Consider the following 20,707-nt stretch of genomic DNA (forward strand, 5'->3'; position numbering starts at 1 on the left):
GTCTTGCAGGTGCCAGTCTTAGGATTGTTTAGAGAGTAGATTGCCCCCACCCTTGCCAGTTCTCAATTACCTCATTTCAGCACTTGCCACAGTGAAATGTAACTCTGTCAAAGTGATCTCTGATTTTTACAAGCTAGCTCTCTTTTGTATCAGAGATGATTTTGATTTCTAAGAGAGACCTAGCTCTTATTATGAGCCATTGGCCTGTATTTTACTGAGAGCAAGGGCTAGCATAACTCTTCAATATTTACAAAGGTGGTGTGGAGGAACTGAAGTGAACTTGGAAGACGTACTGAGCTAAATCGACAAATTAAATAGTAAATCATCTGGACCAGATGGCATTCATCCAAGGGTACTGGAAGAACTCAAACATGAAATTGCTGATCTTCTGTTAGGAATCTGTAACCTGTCATTAAAATAGTCCATAGTACCTGAAGATTGGAGGGTGGCCATTGTAATACCAATTTTTAAAAAGGTTTCTAGGAATGATCCAGGAAATTATAGACCGGTAAGCCTGTCAGGGCCAGGCAAAATAGCAGGAACTATTATAAAAGAAAATAAATTACGGAAAACAAAAACATGGTTTAATGGGACATAGTCAGGGGTGGAGTCAGCAAAGGGAAGTCTTGCCTCACCAACTTGCTTCATTTCTTTGAAGGCATGAATAAACTGGTCATTAAAGTTGAAGTGGTTGATGTACTGTGTCTAGATTTTCATAAAGCTTTTGACAAAGTTCCTCATGAGAGACTCCTGAGAAAATTAAAGAGTCATGGCATAGAAGGCAATGATCTGTGTGGATTAGGAATTGGTTGTTGGACAGAAAACAGAAGTTAGAGTTAAATGGCCATTTCTCTGAATGGAGGAGGATGAATAGTGGAGTGCGGCAGGGATCTGTGCTGGGACCGGTGCTATTTAACATATTTATAAATGATATGGAAATCAGAACAAGTGAGGTGATTAAATTTGCAGATGACAGGGAGAGCAATCTTTTTTTAGACCCCCCAATACAAACAACGCAGCAGGACATAGAACAGACACAAGTGGTGCGCCCCACACGTCAAACGAGGAAACCCTATTAGTGGATCACTGGATGAGACATGAACATAAAGTGGAGGAGTTAACATTTATAGTTCTGGTGCAGATGGATACCACTAGGGGGGGCAATATACTGCAGAATATGTTGAAGGTAGAACAACGTTTAATGTTTCAGTGGAAGACGGTTTCCCCCACAGGGTTGAATAAAGCAATAGAGTGGGAGGGTCAATAAAAGAGAGGAAAATCTGAACACAGGGTAAAGGAATCAAAACTTGCAGGACGCATGCGTGGCGTCTGAGGAGATTTCAGCGCCATTTTGGGCAGGCTGGTATGAGTCCCGACCTGACAAAGCTGAGAAGCAGAGTTCATTTTTAATTGTGACAAGGTATGTAGAAGATATAAAAAGTGTTTATTATCATTTTCAGAATTGTAGAAAGTAAGAGAGGATGCCTCACTGTTTGTTTTTTGGATTATAGTCATCGCCCCTGATGATGCCTAGAGTGAAACACGATTGTGTTGGGCTTCATTATAGAGAACACAGTGTGATGTGAAAAACGAGTGGTGACATTGAGAACGAGGAGCTGCTTGGCTGCAGCACACAGTGCATTGTAAAAACAAAGCGTAAAGGCAGAAATAGCAGCCCTCTGCTGGAAATCTTTTGAACCGGAAAGACACATTGAAAGAATGAGGCAATTGAGAACCCGCAGGAGATTGAAAACAACTCAAGATAAGAGACTATCACAAACACATGGGAGAGTTGTACAGGTCTTTAAAATCAATATTAAGAACAATTCCATGAATAGAGGGGGTCATTGGGTAACAAAGAGGGGCATAATCGAACGGGGCGCCCAAGTTTTCATAAGGGCGTCCTTGGACGGCCCCGCGAAGGGGCGGGGAAACCCGTATTATCAAAACAAGATGGGCATCCATCTTTCGTTTCGATAATACGGTCGGGGACGCCCAAATCTCCACATTTACGTCGATCTTAGAGATGGTCGTCCCCGGTTTTCAGCCAAAATGGAAACCGAGGACACCCATCTCAAAAACGACCAAATCCAAGCCTTTTGGTCATGGGAGGAGCCAGAATTAGTAGTGCACTGGTCCCCCTCACATGCCAGGACACCAACCGGACACCCTAGGGGGCACTGCAGTGGACTTCACAAATTGCTCGCAGGTGCATAGCTCCCTTACTTTGGGTGCTGAGCCCCCCCAAACCCACTCCCCACAACTGTACACCACTACCATAGCCCTAAGGGGTGAAGAGGGGCACCTAAATGTGGGTACAGTGGGTTTTGGGTAGGATTTGGAGGGCTCACATTTACCACCACAAGTGTAACAGGTAGGGGGGATGGGCCTGGGTCCGCCTGGCTGAAGTGCACTGCACCCACTAAAACTGCTCCGGGGACCTGCATACTGCTGTCATGGAGCTGGGTATGACATTTGAGGCTGGCAAAAAATATTTCTAAAGTTTTTTTTTCAGGGTAGGAGGGGTTTGGTGACCACTGGGGGAGTAAGGGAAGGTCATCCCCGATTCCCTACGGTGGTCATCTGATTAGTTCGGGCATCTTTTCATGGCTTGGTCACAAGAAAAAAAGGACCAAGTTGGCCAAGTGCTCGTCAGGGACGCCCTTCTTTTTTTCCATTATCAGCCGAGGTCGCCCATCTCTTAATCACGCCCCAGTCCCGCCTTTGCTATGGTGCTGACACCCCCCCATGAACTTTGGTCGTCCCCACGATGGAAAGCTGTTGAGGACTTCCAAAATCGGCTTTCGATTATGCCGATTTGGGCAACCCTGAGAGAAGGACACCCATCTCCCGATTTGTGTTGGAAGATGGGTGCCCTTCTCTTTTGAAAATAAGCCTGACAGTGACCACAGTAAAAGATAGTATGGTTTATGTAAAGGTTTGATTTCAATCAGCAGCAAACAGTTTGAACTACTCACACTGTGTATTGAATGTATTTAGAGAAAGACTGTAGTGTGGTGTATGAATGCATAGTGAGTGAAGCAGTGAGGATAAGGGAGTTTTTACAGATATGTGAATTCTAGATTATGAAGAAAATAAATGAATAAAGATTTGCTAAAAAGTATAAGGAATTAAAGACAAGTTACTGGGGAAAGTGAATGTATATTGTAACTATTTGAAGAAATTTCTCACGAGGGTAGGATATATGCATATTCATTAGGGATAACATGAAAAAGCAATCCATTGGTGGCCCTCAAAGACTGGGAGTGAATGCCAAGACTATAGCATCCTCAGACCTAGAGGAATAAAACCTGAGCCGGGTATGGAATCCTTTAATAGTACATATCACTGCCACTTAGCTACAGGACCAGAGCTATAGATCCAATACATTATGAAAAATTGTGAGAGCTCGATAACAGTTTTGTTGGTATCTTCCAGATTAAAATATGATTTTACCAGCTACTATGCAAGGGGCAGAAGATGGGCTCATTTTTCTTAGCACGTTAATGTGGACAATTAGTGCTTCAGTACACCAAGATATTAATACCATGAAGAAACACACAAAACACGTTTTTACCGAATCTAAACATTTATTAGCTGGAAATCAGCAAGTACAGCCATTTAATATCCAGATTTAACACACACTTTCAATGATAACGTCCTTTGAAAACTTTCAATTTCTTCTTTCTGAAACTGAATTCTGTATCACAAGTGACTGATTAGTGTTACTCCTATATGCTGTTTCTCATTGTGTAGTATTAAAAATAATAATAAAAATCACAAGTTTTATTAAAACCTTTCTTTAATCGTAATGCTTTCAAATGAACGTGTATAATGCCTTTTTATACATTTACCAGTGGCTGGTAAACATATAGCTTCTCTATTTGTAGATACTTAAACCCTATATAATGAAAGGGAGGATGGAGCAAAGGCAGGAACCAAAAACCATCTATATGGTAGTAACATTCAACCACAATCCCCTTGGATTCTATATATCGTGCCCAGCTTTCTGCATGCATTAGAGATGTGCACAAATATACTAGTTCCATAAGTAGAAAGACTAGGGGACACTTGAGAAAGTTACATGGAAATCTTTTAAAACAAATAGGAGGAAATATTTTTCCACTCAACAAATAGTTAAGCTCTGGAACTCTTTGCTGGAGGATGTGGTAAGAGCAGTTAGTGTATCTGGGTTTAAAAAAGGTTTGGACAAATTCCTGGAGGAAAAGTCCATAGTCTGCTATTGAGACAGACATGGGAAGCAACTGCTTGCCCTGGGATTTGTTGTATGGAATATTGCCACAATTTGGGTTTCTGTCAGGTACTTGTGACCTGGCTTGGCCACTGTTTGGAAAATAGGATATTGGGCTAGAGGGACCACTGGTCTGACCCAGTATGGCTACTCTTATGTACTAATGAGCTCAGAAGTATCAATAATTGGGTGCTAATTATTGATGTTAATTGGCATTCTTAAAAATCTGCACATCTCACTGCACACTACACTATAAAGCATGGCACCTAAACTTCAATCGCATGTATCTGAAAAGGGGACACGGCCAGTGACGTTCCAAAAAGCTATGCGCAGATTGACAGAATTCACCTGAAGCATGCCTAAGTTGAGTGCTGCCATTTTCACCTTCTTTTAGCAGGCGTAAGTACGTGCCCAAAAGTTAGGCACAGGATCTGCACTGAATGCTATTCTATAAAGGATGTGCTCCCTTTATAGAACAGCTCTTAGCGCTCAAGTTTTTCAGCACCATTTGCTGAATTCCCTCCAATATGGATAATTTATGCCTTTAGTTTAGGCCTGCTAAATAGTAGGCCTAAACTAATAGTTGGTAGCAAATTTAAATTATAATACTGACCACTACCAGCACTGAATATTGTCCTCACAATATCGATCAGTTATGTAAGAATGTACCATTCCAACAAAGTGGTGAATACTGCCCTGAGAAGCCACAACACAGTAACTCAAATTTTGTCAAAACTAAGCTAACTCACCAGATGTCCTGTAGTTAACTGTGTATTTCTTAATCAGGAAGCCATTTAACTTTTGGATGCATTTTCAAGCCTGCAGCAAAACTCCAAAATACAGCATTTCTTGATAAATGGGAGATAAGCCAGAATACAGTACTGTATTAGTTTTAGTCAATAATGACATCATGGGGACTTATTCAAAGAAATCAGTTTTTTGGACTTCTCTCATATTTACGTTCTCAACAGTTACTGTGTTTTGGCTTTTCAGGATAGAATAATAGTCGGGGGGGGGGGGGGGGGGGGTGGGGGGGGGGGGGGGGTAAGACTGGCACTTACTTCATAAATATGCACATATATGACTAAAAACCTTCAGAAATATAGGCCAGGCCAGCTGGCAAGTAATCTAGACTACTCAGGAAATCTAGACTACCCAGCTTGACATTTCGTCCTTTAGATTGTAAGCTCCTTTGAGCAGGGACTGTCCTTCTTTGTTAAACTGTACAGCGCTGCGTAACCCTAATAGCGCTTTAGAAATGTTAAGTAGTAGTAGTAGTAGTAAGTAGCAAATGGTTTCTTTTTTAATAAACTAACTGAATATATTTAAAAAACAAAACAGCCTTTTACGCACTGTGGTAAAAGGGGGCCTTGGCGCATCAAAACAACGCCCAGATGCTACCACAGGCTTCCTTTTACCGAATATGGTAAAAGGGGACCTAAGTAGATTAACATCATCCATACTGGGGGTAATTCTCAGCAGCAATGGCCATATATTTAGCAACACTAAACACACACATGTACCCCCAGATTCTCTATAATGAGACTTAAATTGCCCACACAAATCCGGTCGTATTCTGGATTTGTGCATGCAACTTAATTAGGAAACAAGTCAATCAGCGCTGATAATTGCCAATTAACAAGCAATTATGACACACACTGGCATGAGAATTTACACGAACTAAATGTATTCTGTAACATGATGTGCGCAAATTCTAAGTCACATAGTTGAAAAGAGGCTGTGACCATGGGCGGGTCATGGGCGCTTCTAAACTCTATGCGCGTTGTTATAGAATACATCTGGTCTGCACCTAATTAAGGCATCAGCATTTACATCAAGTTTTACCTAGCGTAACTGTCCGTGACTAAATTTAGTCATGTGGACGGGTGCTCAGCTTATTCTATAAACCTTGAGTTAATTTAGGCGTATTCTATAAAGTACACCTAAATTTAGGCGTATTTTATAGACTAAGCCAAGGTGTATTTTTTGGGGGTGCCGATTTTTTAGGTGTGATATATAAAATCTAGTCCGTAGTGTGGTGACTGCTCCTAATTGGCAGTCCTAAACTAAAAGTACAACTTACCTGTACATTAGATGAATATCACCACTGTGCAGATGATATCTGGTTGCCTCTTCACTCTGCCCCTTCTACCATAAGGATAGTATCATGGAAGTTATACATATTTTCAACCAGCTGAAAATCAAATACCTTTCAAAAACAGGAGGTAATTACGGCCTTTATTAAAAATTAAGAAAATACTATACTCCTGCTGAAAGTATACTTGTGGGAGTGGTGTTCTTGTATCCCACACACTACTTTAAGGGTCCTTTTAATAGGTAGAAAGTGGTCTTAGCATGATCTTATGTAGGGTTTTTCCCGAACATTAAGTCCATTTTTACTGTAGCAGTAAAATGGCTGATTTTCTATTTTTTTCAATGAATGGCCATGGGCTAATGTCAACATTAAAAACAATTACCGCTACCCATTTTGTAGGCGGTAAGGGCTCACACGATAATCCTACGCTAATCAGCACACGATAATGTAGAAGCACTTAACTGATTAGCACAGATACACCCATTCTCAACCCTCAACACGCTCTCTCAACCCAAAAATAAAAGATCTTTTAGTGTGTTGGTAGCGTGTAACAATTTGGAACTTACCATAGGACACCTGAGTACATCCCATTGTAAGACCTTTTAAGCAGTAGTAAATGCAGGCTAGCTTAGTAAAAGGATCCTTTAGCTTGCTGGTGCACTAATACGTTTTCTTGTGCATGAAAATACTGTATTACGATGTAGGTAAAATATCTGTTGGTGAACCACTGCACCCAGAATGCGAAAAAAATCCAAAATAGAAACAAAATAACCTCCCCAACCAAATTTTTAATCATGATCACTGAATTTTAAGTTGTACATGAGACCTTTCCAATGTTAATTCATTCTGGGGGTCTTTTACTACGCCACAGTAGAGTTTTCAGCTCATGGTAGAAATCAGCTAGCGGTAAATGCCAAGATGTCCATTATATTCCTATGCGCATCTTGGCGTTTACCGGCAACTGATTTCTACCGCAGCTTAGTAATGACCCCCTCTACTTCTCTACTGATCCTAGGTCACAGAGATGAACACAATTTCTACAAAAGTAATTCTCTTAACTTTGACTGAATTATCTTGAGTACTAACTTCACCCTTCAAAATAAATTGGTTCCTATTGGCAAACGCAGTTTATATGACTGTTACATAAAATTAATGACTCCCTCACCACAAAAAAAGGAATACATTTATGCTTATAAATATTTCTAAAAAAAATCCTACATTTAAAAAAAATTTCAATCACTGAACCATTTTATCAAACTTGACAATCTATTCTCCAAAATATTTATATTTCATCTCTAGGAAGATTAAAATTGTGTTACTGATTTGGCACAGAACATGAAAACTGCTACCAGATACTTGCCTCCTCTCTCCCATATTAGCAGAATCAGAAAATGCTGTTGTATTTCTTTTTCCTCACCAACTGTCTCTTCACTATAAAAATGTATTCTCCTTGCCACCATTTTCATAACATCATGAATGTGATATATACTGCTCAATACATGCCCAGATCACAACTATTTTGAAATTTAAAGCAGATATTTCTAAGAGGCCCTTTAAATAAAGCTTAGAGCATGCTAAATGCTAAGAAGTCCACGCTTTAAAATGGACTTCTTAGCATTTAGCAGTGAGTAAACCAAAAAGAAAAATAGGACATTAGCTGGTGCAAAGTGCACACATATTCTAGGGAAAAAAATATAACCCTCTTTTTGGGCTCATCTCTCTATATAAAAGGCACCACCAACGTTCTAAATGAAGCCTCCAGCCGGAAGTGTGAAGGGGGAGAGATATCCGGTTTCCCCATGAGTGTCTGCCCCGCCCTCGCTCTCTCTGTAACACAAACAGTGAAGGAAAACACCGCAAAGCACGAAATCAAATTGCTCTCTCTGTAACAGTGAAGGACTCAGAGGGGGGAGGGGAGAGAGGGCAGAAGCCCTCACTAACTCTGTAACACCAACACAGCACAGGGGGGGGGGGGGGACAGAGAGGACAGACAGCACAGGGGAAGGGAGAGAGGGCAGAGGGCAGGGACACACACACTCCCACATGCACACAGAAGAAAACCTTGCTAGCCCCCCGTTTCATTTGCATCAGAAACGGGGCTTTTTTACTAGTATAAAAATAAGATCATGATATGCCTTTTACGCTTGGGAATGTACAAAAAAAGCACAACAACTGATTTGGCACCGATACTTCTAGAAAAACATGTTAAAACAGCAATGGCTAATACAAATACGTCAAACCTGTTTTTAATGGCTCAGTTATTAATTTGTCTTCCATTAATTATCATGAATGCAATTCAGAGAGCTGTGGCACACACGTATGGCAGAGTGATACACCCATACAGCCTTTTCCAGCTTGCATCTCGGCTCTGGACTAGAGAGTTGCACGGGGACAGAAATGCGACCCGTCCCCGCCGGAATCAAACCCGTCCCCGCTTATCCCCGCCAGAATCTAACCCATCCCCGTGAGTAATCTCCTCCGTCCCTGCCCATCCCACGTGGGTGATCTCCTCCGTCCTCACCCGTCCCCATATCAGAGAAAACACTTCTTCACTCATTAATATACTGAATCTTAGAAAAAGGGCAATAAATACATAAAACAAACTGAAGTTTTTTCTACAATACAAGAGAGAGAATTATTGGTCACCCAAACAGCACAATGCCCTCAACAAAAGAAACAAGTGGGTATGCTAATGCTTTAGCTGCAGTAAAACAGCTCACAAACAGCCAGTTCCCACCATGTGAGAAATAAACTGCCTATACATATAAAAAATAAAAGTAGTTAGCTGAGCTCACCTCTGTGCAGTTCTCTTCTGTGGATGACTCAGTCACTCACTCACAGTCACTAGTAGTACTCACTGCCCCTTCTCTTTTGGTCTGGCTCTGGTCACAGTACCACAGCTGCTGAACTTCTGCTGCCTTCAGTTCTCTCTCCTTCAGTGCCAGTTGCTCTGTCCTGCTCCCTCCCTCTCTCCTCTGTGACACAGCTGATCTGCTCCTGCTACCTCTTCCTCTCCTCCTGCAGTGCTCCTCGTGCTGCTGCTTGCTGCTGTCCTCTTCTCTTTCCTCCTACAGCACTGCTGCTGTGCTGCCCATGTGCTTGATCCAAGTGCTTCCTCCTCGGAGATGATTGATGGTGAGTCTGATTTTAAGCATGGTCAGAGTCTGCTTTTATTCATTGGTAGCGCGGACCTGGCTGAAGCCTGCTGTTCTCAGCAGTATTAACAAAATACGAACCAGATACTATCAAAACGTGGATACAATAATAACAAAGGTGAAAGCTTGACCTCACATTTGACTTAAATACTGTGGAGACTAATTCTCACATATGCGATATAATATTTTTTATTTTGGGGGGTTCTCAGAGTATTAACTCACCCAACATGAGGCTATATATATTTGACTTACAGTCTCTACGGGTGGTTGAGCATCTCAATCATTGAACCCCTCCGTGGTTTTTTAATATATTTTTTATATCGTGACGTAACCAAACCACTCTAAAGTGCTCCAACCATATAAGAGTTAATAACTCTACCACAGTAATAAAAATTAATAAAAATATAAGTGTCAAGCTAACACCTACTGTTCCACTAGTCCTCAGTGAACACAGAATATGGAACAATATCTTAGGGAAGCTATAACTCAGCTATCAAACAATGACTATTATTCTCCACTTTCTCAAGATTCTACTCCGATGTTGATGCAGGAAATAGCAGATATTATACAGGAGGCAGTTTCCGAAGGGGTACTGTTGAAGTCTGAAGTGGAGGAGTGGCCTAGTGGTTAAGGTGGTGGACTTTGGTCCTGGGGAACTGAGGAACTGAGTTCGATTCCCACTTCAGGCACAGGCAGCTCCTTGTGACTCTGGGCAAGTCACTTAACCCTCCATTGCCCCATGTAAGCCGCATTGAGCCTGCCATGAGTGGGAAAGCGCGGGGTACAAATGTAACAAACAAAAAAAAAAAAACATCCAAAGATACCTATTTTTTATACTGTTCCTAAGGTACACAAAAGACTTAATCCTCCAGGTCGTCTGATAGTCTCCTTGAGAGATACTGTGTTGGAACCTTTATCTCACTTTCTTGATATACATTTACAACCTTTTGTAACATCAGCAAGATCTTATATCAAGGACACATCCCACTTCTTGAGAGAGTTGTCTTTGATAGGCCCTGTCACCACAGATATGATTTTTGTGACCCTCGATGTGGAGTCTTTGTATTCTAACATACCCCAAATTGCTGCATTGAATATTGTGCAAAATACATTGGAGAAACGATCTGCCACGTCTAGGGTCACTAATGCCTTTCTAATACAGTTGGCTGAATTGGTGCTTTTGAAGAATTATTTTGCTTTTGGAAATACATTTTATGGTAAAAAAACATGGTGTTGCTATGGGCATGGCAGCTGCCCCTAGTATAGCTAATTTGTATGTTAGCTCTTTTGAGGACAGACATTTATATACCTCATCATGGTTTCAACATATCACTACGTGGCATTGGTTTATTGACGATGTTTTTTTCATATGGACCTTTGGTCTTTTCCCAGAGTGGCAGTGCTTATGTACTTCTATACAGACACTACAGCTGTTTGTGGCTTGGTTGAATACTATAGACTAGAACTTAAAATTTACAATGCAATATAGCAGAGAAAGTATATCGTTCTTGGATACTTTGGTTTTCAAACAAGATCATCAATTGTCAGTCACAGTATACAGAAAGTCTACGGATCGCAATTCTTTATTAGAATATCATAGTCATCACCCATATTGAATGAGGGAATCCTTGCCAGTGGGACAACTTTTGCGTCTTCGACATATTTGTTCATCTGATGCATTATTTCTTCAGCAATCTTCTCATCTCATTCAATGTTGTTATGACTGGAGATGTGTGAGCCCTTGTGCCCCGACTGAGCACGGCGAAGATGGAGAGATGCCGTACTCGGTCAGGCAGCCAGACAACCCCTAGCTTCACCTGGGAAGCAACCACCGTTCACCGAGAGTTGAGCCCTCAGCTGCAGGTGGCCACCAGGACTTCTGGAACCGGCGGGGTTGCACAGCCGCTGACCAGGATGGCAGGATGGTGATGAAATCCATGGACAGGTCCTCCCATGGATGCTGTGGTATCGGCATGGGCTGCATCAGCCCCCACTGCTTCTGATGTGAAGACTTAGTTCGGGCGCACACCGGACAGGTAGACACTTATTGGAGAACATCCTGCGCCATCCGGGGCCACCAATACAATCAGGAGATCAGATGTAAGGTCTTGTAGAAACCAAAGTGTCCAGCAAATTCGGACGCGTGCCCCCAGCGCAGCACCTTCCTACGGAGACCCACTGGAACGGCCTTCTGGCAAGCGGCACTGGCCCCAGACATTTTTTTTGGCTGTCCTCGATCAACGCAGGAATCCCGCATGTACCGTTCCGTCCCTGCGGCACTCCCGCTGACCAGGGATCCGTTCCCACGGCACTCCCGCAGACCAGGGGGGGAACCCGTGGGATCCCCGCGAACCCCGTTCCCGTGCAGACCTCTACTCTGGACAGAAGATGCTCACTGACATATGGTTCTCTCATTTGGGTCTTAACAGTAATTAGCAGATTTTACCATGATATCCATAAAGCTTTCTGGTTCACACCACCACAGGGACACCACACATTTAGCCCATTGCATGAGCAATTAAGATGTGATAAAGTTCTGATTACAGATTGTTACATGCATTGCCCTTATGCAGTTGTGGTAGAATTTAAATCCTAGCGTTTGGATATCTCAATCATTTTTTTCACTGAAGGAGTGTGCAACTGTGATCTTTTCTCTTTTTGGGGGTAAATTTGCTAGCTCCTTTTTCTACTATAAGGTGCACCTCAAATAAAAGTGCCTTTATTTTTTATTATTGAATTATGCAACTCTTTTTAAAGGATATGACTTTCTCAAATCACATTTTCACATATTTCAAACCTTTATGGAAAAACACAAAGTTGAGATCCGAATACGAAGTTACATTCATGGAAGTGATGCATTAACCATAGACACTGAGCCTTAGGTTCCCAGGACAGAATTAGAAAATAAGGCCAGCAGAGATGCAAAGATGAGAAGAATTGTGGACAGGCTTCAAAATCTGAGCTCATCTGATGAAACAGAAAAGCTTTGTCAATGGATCTGCTTCATCATGAGCCAGAGCAAGTTATGGGCCAAACACATAAGAACTTGCCCAATCCAAGTTTAACAGGGTGTCATGAATTAACGCAGATGGGACTAATGCTATGGGGACTTCTTCATCCTATGAAGTTCTTTGACTCATTCTTATAGCTTTCACTTGCAATCCTGACTAGCACAGTAATGGCTACTTGAGTCTCTATGCCCATCACTCCTTTGATAACATCAAGGTAAGAGATGCTAAAATCCTTGCTATTCTCCCATTGCTGTATAGTTCTGCAGCTACAGTCCTGAGTAACAGCTTGGTTTTATACAATGCCAGGATGGAGGGAGTGAATTCAAAGAAGGCTAATGGATAAAACTCTGCCCTGAGAAGAATGAAGATTCCAGATGGGAATACGTAATCTCACTCTTCACTTTGTTGTTTTCCCTTTGTCCCCTGTAAAGTTGGTCTATGTACTCTTGCACATATGGCTTGCCTCAGATGGTCACAATACAACTTTATTGTCTTTTAGGCCTACATCTCTTTCCATAAGTTGTCATACTTTGCAGCTACCTCCCATGGTCGACAGTTGCAGGATATATCTCCTTCACGTGTTGCAGCTGGTGCTGTTGCTTTTCATGCTGCTCTTTAGCTTTACAAGAGGCTGGAAGAGAGGTACTTGGTTCAACGACAACCCTTCACACCCCAACCCCCACGTGTGTGCTATTTCAACAGCACTCTCAAGCATCCTCAGCCCAGGGAGACAGGGTCTGAGCTGAAAACATAACCAAAATTCCCTTCTTAGCAAAGTGCAACCCTGTTATTTTAAAAATCTGCAATAGATGTGGGTTTGTGCTGGTGATAAAGAATACCACTTTTGTTGTAAATAAAACAAAAACACAGTTTGACCTCAAAACTCGAAACAACATTCTCACACCTGGGCATCATAAATTCCTTTGCTGGTACTTCTTTAGAGACCTCAAGGCTTGCTACTGTTCTGTAAAAACAGAAAAGGATTCATTTCATTTGACAAGGTAAGAGGTTATATTACACAGGTAGGCCAAGGATCTGCAGATTAGACTAATATTTTCAAGATTTTTGATAACCTTTCTAAATTTCTTTTCCTCTTTCCATCATTTTTCACAAGCCTCCAAAGCATAGATATTTGATCTCCAAGTACTCATCAATGCCATATTTTGAGCCCTCACGACCTAGGCCAGACTGTTTCACACCACCAAAAGGACATTCCACTGATGACAAAAGTCCCTCATTTACACCAACCATCCCGACCTCCAGACGCTCTGCTACTCTCCAGATCTGAGCTGGGTCCTGGGAGTAGAAGTAACCTGCAACAAGTAAAAAAAAAGCACGTGAGGCAGCAGACAGATAGACAAACAGATTCATAAGTATGTAAGTGGAACTGTTCCCATGGCCTGGAGTACGTGGTCACATACCACCTGAATTCTGGTTAAGACGGTCCTAAACGTATCAGTCTGATGGGAGGGATTCCAGCTTCCCTTTCAAATTTACACAGCAAGGGGACTAAAAGCAATCAATTTTTGCAGACATGGAAGGGAATCACAAAATATGGGTAAAGCGAAAACAAAACAAAGTGTAAAAGTTAAAAAAAAAAATAAAAAATATTAAGCTGAATAAAGAGCTCTGATGTCATAAAGAGTAAATGGTCAACTTAACCCTTTCATTTCAGCAAGGAAGATAAGACCTGTTCAAACTGGTTGTCACCATGTTTCTAGAGGTTTTAACTGATAAACATAGGCGGTCTGTGACTCAGATGTTTGGAGAGGCTAAAGTAAGGTGGGGTATGGGGCTGGCCAAGATAGAGCAGAGCAAGTTAAATTCTTTGGCTTTGGGGGGGGGGGGGCACCTATGTCAGTAGTGAAGGGACAACGGGGCACCTTTGACCAGAGCAAGGAAGGCGTCCTTCACTGTGTGGCTCTGGTGCACCTGCACCAGCTGTCTCCCCCTAGTACCTCCATTACCGATGGTAATATGCAAACTGAATACTCTCCAGGAATTATGCCAACAAAAATAAAAATAATGCACTAACATAATACAACATATTAAAGAGAACAATATTTGCAATATTCTAGGAAAATACACAGGCACTTTAACACTTGGCTCACAGTCAGCTCTAGCTCCCCAGTCCAACATCTTCCTGATGACCATGGAACAGTGGCACAACAGAAATCCTGTGGTTACTCGCAGCCATAAAATTATTTGCCTATCAGGTTTTTTTGGTAGGTTGCCAAATAGCCACCAGGCTTTGGACCTGTTGCCCTTTAGTTTATGGTTGAGTTACTGAACATGTTTGGAATATTTATTATCTGTATTAGCGGAAGGTTTTTGTGCTGATTGGTTTAGATACCATTGCATATTATGGATTCCACCTAATGGTTAGAGCAGGATGAGAATCAGGGAAGTCAAGAGTTCAAATCCCATTTCTAGTCCTTGAGATCTTGGAGAAGTTAATTAACCCTCATTGCCACAGGTACAAACTTACCCCTCTGTTTACAAAGCTACGTGACAATGCCAACACAGGCCATTCAAAGTGAATAGGCTGCATGACTTTGTAAACAGGGTGTTAGATTGCAAGCCCTCCCGGGACAAGAAAATACCTACTTTACCTGAATGTAAACTGCATTGAGCTACAACTGAGAAAGGTGAGAGTTACATTCAAATGCAAAATCCAGTACTAGATATATTATGAAATAATACAAAACCCTACAAAACTCACCAGGAAACACATAAGAATATCCTACTTAGGAAAAGTAGGATGAACAAGCCCAAACTGGTCTGGAGGCACCAGGGACGACAAACGAACAACAGCAAACTAACACCAGTACGGCAAAGGAGCGGAGGAGTGGCCTAGTGGTCAGAGCACCGGTCTTGCAATCCAGAGGTGGCTGGTTCAAATCCCACTGCTGTTCTTTGTGATCTTGGGCAAGTCACTTAACCCTCCATTGCCTCAGGTACAAACTTAGATTGTGAGCCCTCCTGGGACAGAGAAATATCCAGTGTACTTGAATGAAACTCACCTTGAGCTACTACTGAAAAAGGTGTGAGCAAAAATCTAAATAAATAAAGAGAAAATTTATTGACATTGAAGTACCTGACACAGCCACGTTTTGGAGGATGCCTGCATCAGGACTATCAATTCTTTGCTACAGTTACAAAATTTGTAACTTGGCATCTAGTGTGACTGAAGCTCTGAACTGTTAGTCTTCTTACCATTGTTGAGCATCAGAAATGCTTCCATTCCTGTGCATCACTAATTTTGCTGTGGCTCAATATTGCTATTCTTTGCAGCAAAGAATTGATAGCACTGACATCCACCAAAACATGGCCACGTCGACTACTTCAATGTCAATAAATTTTCTCTCCACAACATGGCTTGCTGTTTGTTTCTTTGGCCTCCCTGGTATCTCCGGACCAGGTTAGACTTGTTCATCCTATGAATGGTCTTGTTGCCTCCTAAATATTCTCCCACCTAGGAAAAGGCTGCACCATAAACAATACAGTGAACAGTAGAACATCAATACACCTACTGAAAAACTAAAGCTGGATTAGTACAGATCAATCCTACCAGGCCATTCGATGCTAACAGAAAACCTGGTCTCTTTCATATATGCAAAACACAGGTAGACCCTCGCCAAGTATAGAAGCCAGACTCTGCATGCAGTACAACATCAAAGAAATAGAAACAGTGATGCATGACCCCCCCTGCACTGTGAAAAATATAAAATGGCAAATGTAAATAAAAAAAAACCTGACATAGTTCAATCACTACATTAAAAATTAACAAAAACGGAAACTAAGGTGCTACCTTTTTATTTGACTAACTTAATACATTTCTTTGGCTAGCTTCTGGAGGCCAAAACCTCCTTCTTTAGATCAGGGCGGTGCATTGCTGTTTTGGTATACTATCCTGTCCTAAAGAAGAAGATTTTGGTCCCCAAAAGCTAGTGAAAAAAATGTATTGTTAGTCCAGTAGAATGGTATCACTTTATTTTCTATTTTTTTCTTTTTATTTAGTAAACTTTAAAGTGGACACAGCTATCACATCACTTAACCCTAAATTTAAAATAAAATTCTTTTTTCTACCTTTGTTGTCCAGCCATTTAATTTTTCTAATTCAGTTGGTCTCAGTTTCTGCTTTCTTCTATCCTTTCTTAACTCTTTCCAAGGATCTCCAGTCCATCAGTCATTTTTTTTTACTCTCCTGTCTTCTTCACCTCCTCCACTACATCCAGCTCCAACATTGATTCTGCCGCTCTATCCACTCATATTTCATTAATTCTTATTATCCAGTCTTCACTCTCCCTCTTTTTCCATTTTTACTGTGTCCACCTAAAGTTGTTCATCTTTTCCCTTCACCCCAGCCCCCCATTCCCCTTCCTCTTATTCCCGTCTTTCACTAACTCTTTCCTCTCTCTCCCCCTTGCCAACTAGACTCATCTCACTCCCCCCCCCCCCCCCAAATATCCAGGCTCTTTCTATCAAACTGCCCGTGCCATCCAGCATTTTTCTCTCTCTACAACTGCCATCCAGCATTAACCCTCTCTGTCTGTTTCTGCCCCTGGCATGTAGCATTGCTTCCATCTCTCCCTTCACACCAGCATTACTGCTGTCTCTCTCCCCTTCCTATACATTATTGCCCACCCTCTCTCCATCCCACCCATCACTGCCTTTCTCTCTCTCCCCTCCCACCCAGTACTGACCCACCTCTTTCTCTCCCATCATGTAGCATTGCCCCATCTCTCTCTCTCCTATGCAGTATTGCACCACTCTCTCTGCCCACCAGTCCTGCATTGTCTCTCTCTCTCTCTCTCCTCCAATCCAGTATTGTCCCTCTCTCCTCCCCAACCAGCATTTCCCGTCTCTCTTCCCTCCTTTATCCAGTATTGCCCCTGTGTCTCTCTCTCCCAGTCAATCTCTTGCACCAATCCACCTCTGGATCTCTCTCCCCCACCCCAATTAAGTATTGCCCAGCTCTCGAGTATCTCTCACTCTCCAAATCAACATTCCCTCCCTCATTCAGTATTTTCCCTTTTACCTCCCTCATCAGGGCCGGTGCTAGGGTTTCTGACGCCCTCCTGCAGCCTATTAGTCGGCGCCTCTACCCTTCTAGGGGTGGGATCATTATGGCTCTGCCCCTACAGCAGTCACACCCACAGTAGCCACACCCCTTTTACCAGCCATGGCACATATAAACAGGCATCATTGAAAATATTACATCAGTATAGGAGAAGAAAATAACTTGTGTTGTTTTTTGTTTTCATTATAAATAATTTCTGTACGCTGTTACAGCTCCAGTATATCCAAAATGACACAAACCAAATTAGCATAGAGACCAGGAATTAGAAGAACAGTCTTGCCAAACCTGAAACAATAATGCTATCAAAATCTCAGAACCTAACAAACAGATCCCTATTCAGACACTTGGCCTTGCAGTCACACATGCAGAACAGAGATAGCCCCTCTTCAAATTCTTCAAAAATTAACCTGAAATCCTAAGAATCTAAACTCTGCATGCAGCACAATACCATAAAAACAGAAAGAAACGTATTGCTATACACTGCAAAATAAGACAGTAGATATAAATTCTCAAAGTGGACATATTCCAAACACTAAAATGAAAATAAAATGATTTTTTCTACCTTAGTTGACTGGTGACTTTGTTTTTCTGATCATGCTGGTCCCAGTATCTGATCCTGCTGCTATCTGTTCTCTTAACTCTGTTTCCAGGGTTTCCTTTCCATTTATTTCTTTATTCTCCTCCTTTCTTCTTCATTTCTTGCCCTACATCAATAAGTAAAAGCTGGGTCCTCCGCAAACTTAACTGGAGGAGGTATAAAGTAGATCCAGCTTCTGCCTATTTTCTCCATCCATGTGTTGCTTTTCTCCTCTCTTCCTTTTCCCTCATCTCCATCAGTATACATCTCCTTCCTCTCTTTCCTCACCTCTATCCATATGCACCTCCTTCCTCTCTCTTCCCTCTCCTCCATCCATGTCCAGCATTTTTCCTCCTCCCCTCCATTCATGTCCAGCATTTCTCCTCTCTCCCCTCCATTCATGTTCATCTCACTTCCTCTCTCTTCCCTCCCCTCCATCCACGTCCAGCATTTCTCCACTCTCCCCTCCATCCAGGTGCATCTCTTTCCTCTGTCTTCTCTCCCCTCCATCCATGTCCAGCATTTTTCCTCTCACCCCTCTCCTCCATCCATGTGCATCTACTTATTTCCTCCCTTTCATCCCTGGCAACCTGCGGTGTTTAAATCTTTTATTTTACCTCAAGTCACAGCAGCAGCAGTGAAAGCAGCAGGCTCCGGCTAGCCTCTAGCCTTCCCTTCCCTCTCTGTGTCCCGCCCTCCTCTGATGTAATTTCCTCTTTCCACGAGGGCAGGACACTGAGAGGGAAGGGAAGGCTAGAGGTGAGCCAGAGCCTGCTGCTTTCACTGCTACTGCTGCTGTGACTTGAGGTAAAATAAAAGATTTAAACACCGCAGGTTGTCAGGGATGAAAGCAGGGCTGTCGGGGAGCTGAGGGCGGGCAGGTGGGATCCAAGAGCTGCCTGCAGGTGAGCTGCCCAGGCGGCGGTAAGCATGTTTTGTGGCACCCTCCAGAGGTCAGCGCCCCCCTGCCATGCTTACCACGCTTACCAGGTTCCGCCAGCTCTGTCCCTCACCCCTCTCTCTCTCCTACCCAACCTGTCACTATGTAGCATCTTTCTTTCCTTCTGGTGCCTCCCCTGTTGAACTACCATACTAAAGTTACAGTAAAGACATGCCGCTACTTCCTCTTGTGGCTCCACCCCTTCTAAGAGAGGAAGTTGATATTTGAAGGAGCTGCCAGAGGAAGTAGCAGAACGCAGAGCTGCAGTCCTGCGCCTTTACTGTAACTTTAGTTCGGCACAACAGAGGAGGCACCAAGAGATGGGTTAGCAAGCGAAGAAGTTTTGAGGCAGCAATACCAGATGGGCGAGCAAGCAAAGAAGTTTATGGTTGTAGCTTGGGAGGCTTAGACTCCCCCAAGCCTCTTATATGAGGCACCTATGCTGATAAACTACTACTACTATTTAGCATTAACAATAAAATACCATGAAGATTGGTTCTTCTTTGCTTGGTTATGGTTTTGTAGTTCTGATATTTTTGGATAATGTTATGGCTGTCAGGGTCCCTTTGAGTGGTTCAATAATTTCAATTATTGGTTGAGTATGCATTATGGCAGATATCTGTTAGCAGACGTACGTTACTGAATTATTTAATGTTTCTAGAAATGCAACCCCTCCCAAACCCTAAAATACCCCCCAACCCCCTCCCCACTGTATATTATTCTAAAAATGAGGTCTTACCTGCTAAGCCTACTCTGGTTGAATTTGCTATGGACACTGCTTCGTCCTCTGTGTCAAACCTGTCAATTGAAAGCAGCAGATAGCAGTAACAGAGGCAGTCAGAAACACACAGGCAAATCCCATTTTGCTCTCCTCTCTGAAAAACTGATGCAGTTCCTCAGCATCAAGAGCAAACTTCAGGCTTTTTACAAAACAAAATGTCAAGAGATCTCTCCTCAACTGTTACTTCTTTTTCCAAGGTAAGAAGACAAGCACCAGAAACAAATTTTGGACTTCATGCAAGAAACAAGTAAACACTATCTACTATGCAAAATCAAAATGCCTCATCTCACGTCCTGTTAAAGCAACATTCTTCAAGTATCAAGTTGCCTGTTAGAGCCCAACTGAACCCAGGATCTTTGGTTTCTGCCAAAAAAGAATCTCACACCAAAATTGGTGCTTGGATTTGGCAGAAACCGAAAACACCCCCCCCCCCCCTCAGTCTCCGTCACCTTCAATTCTACCCAACCACCCGTAGGCCCTTCCTTGGGCCTAACTAAGGAATCCCTGGTGGTTTGGTGGCCTCTCTGGGGACAGGAACGAACCCCATTCATTCCTACCCTGTGCCGCTGCTCCATTGCAATGGCTGCCAAGACTGATATGGGACGTCCCGGCAGCCATTTTCTGATTGGAACCTGTGCTAGTTCCAATCCACAATTGGCTGCCAGGACCTACACGGCAGTCTTAGTAGTCACTGCAATGCAGCAGCAGCATGAGGCCATTAGATTACCAGGGATTCCTAAGGTAGGCTGGCAGAAGCCCTACGGGGAGGTTGGGCAAGGTGGGGGTGGTGAGAGGGTTTCAGCTGAAAATGCA

General features: G+C 42.6%; 2 protein-coding genes across 2 annotated transcripts in view; both read right to left on the minus strand.

Moving 5' to 3' along the window:
* The window catches only part of LOC115475608 (acyl-coenzyme A thioesterase 13-like), a 76,519-nt gene extending 66,345 nt beyond the window's left edge, over positions 1 to 10,174 (minus strand). Inside the window, exon 1 of the mRNA XM_030211469.1 lies at positions 9,143 to 10,174. The gene's annotated coding sequence lies outside the window, so the exon portion shown is untranslated. The remainder of the gene's footprint in view (positions 1 to 9,142) is intronic.
* A 1,249-nt stretch (positions 10,175 to 11,423) lies between these two features.
* The window catches only part of ALDH5A1 (aldehyde dehydrogenase 5 family member A1), a 47,281-nt gene continuing 37,997 nt past the window's right edge, over positions 11,424 to 20,707 (minus strand). The window contains exons 9-10 of the mRNA XM_030211458.1: positions 19,853 to 19,911; positions 11,424 to 13,826 (exon numbers count right to left, since the gene is read on the minus strand). Coding sequence (XP_030067318.1) covers positions 13,621 to 13,826; positions 19,853 to 19,911 — 265 coding nt within the window. The 3' untranslated portion in view covers positions 11,424 to 13,620. The remainder of the gene's footprint in view (positions 13,827 to 19,852; positions 19,912 to 20,707) is intronic.

This window comes from Microcaecilia unicolor, chromosome 1 (genome assembly GCF_901765095.1).
Source record: "Microcaecilia unicolor chromosome 1, aMicUni1.1, whole genome shotgun sequence".
Classification (NCBI taxonomy): Eukaryota; Metazoa; Chordata; class Amphibia; order Gymnophiona; family Siphonopidae; genus Microcaecilia; species Microcaecilia unicolor.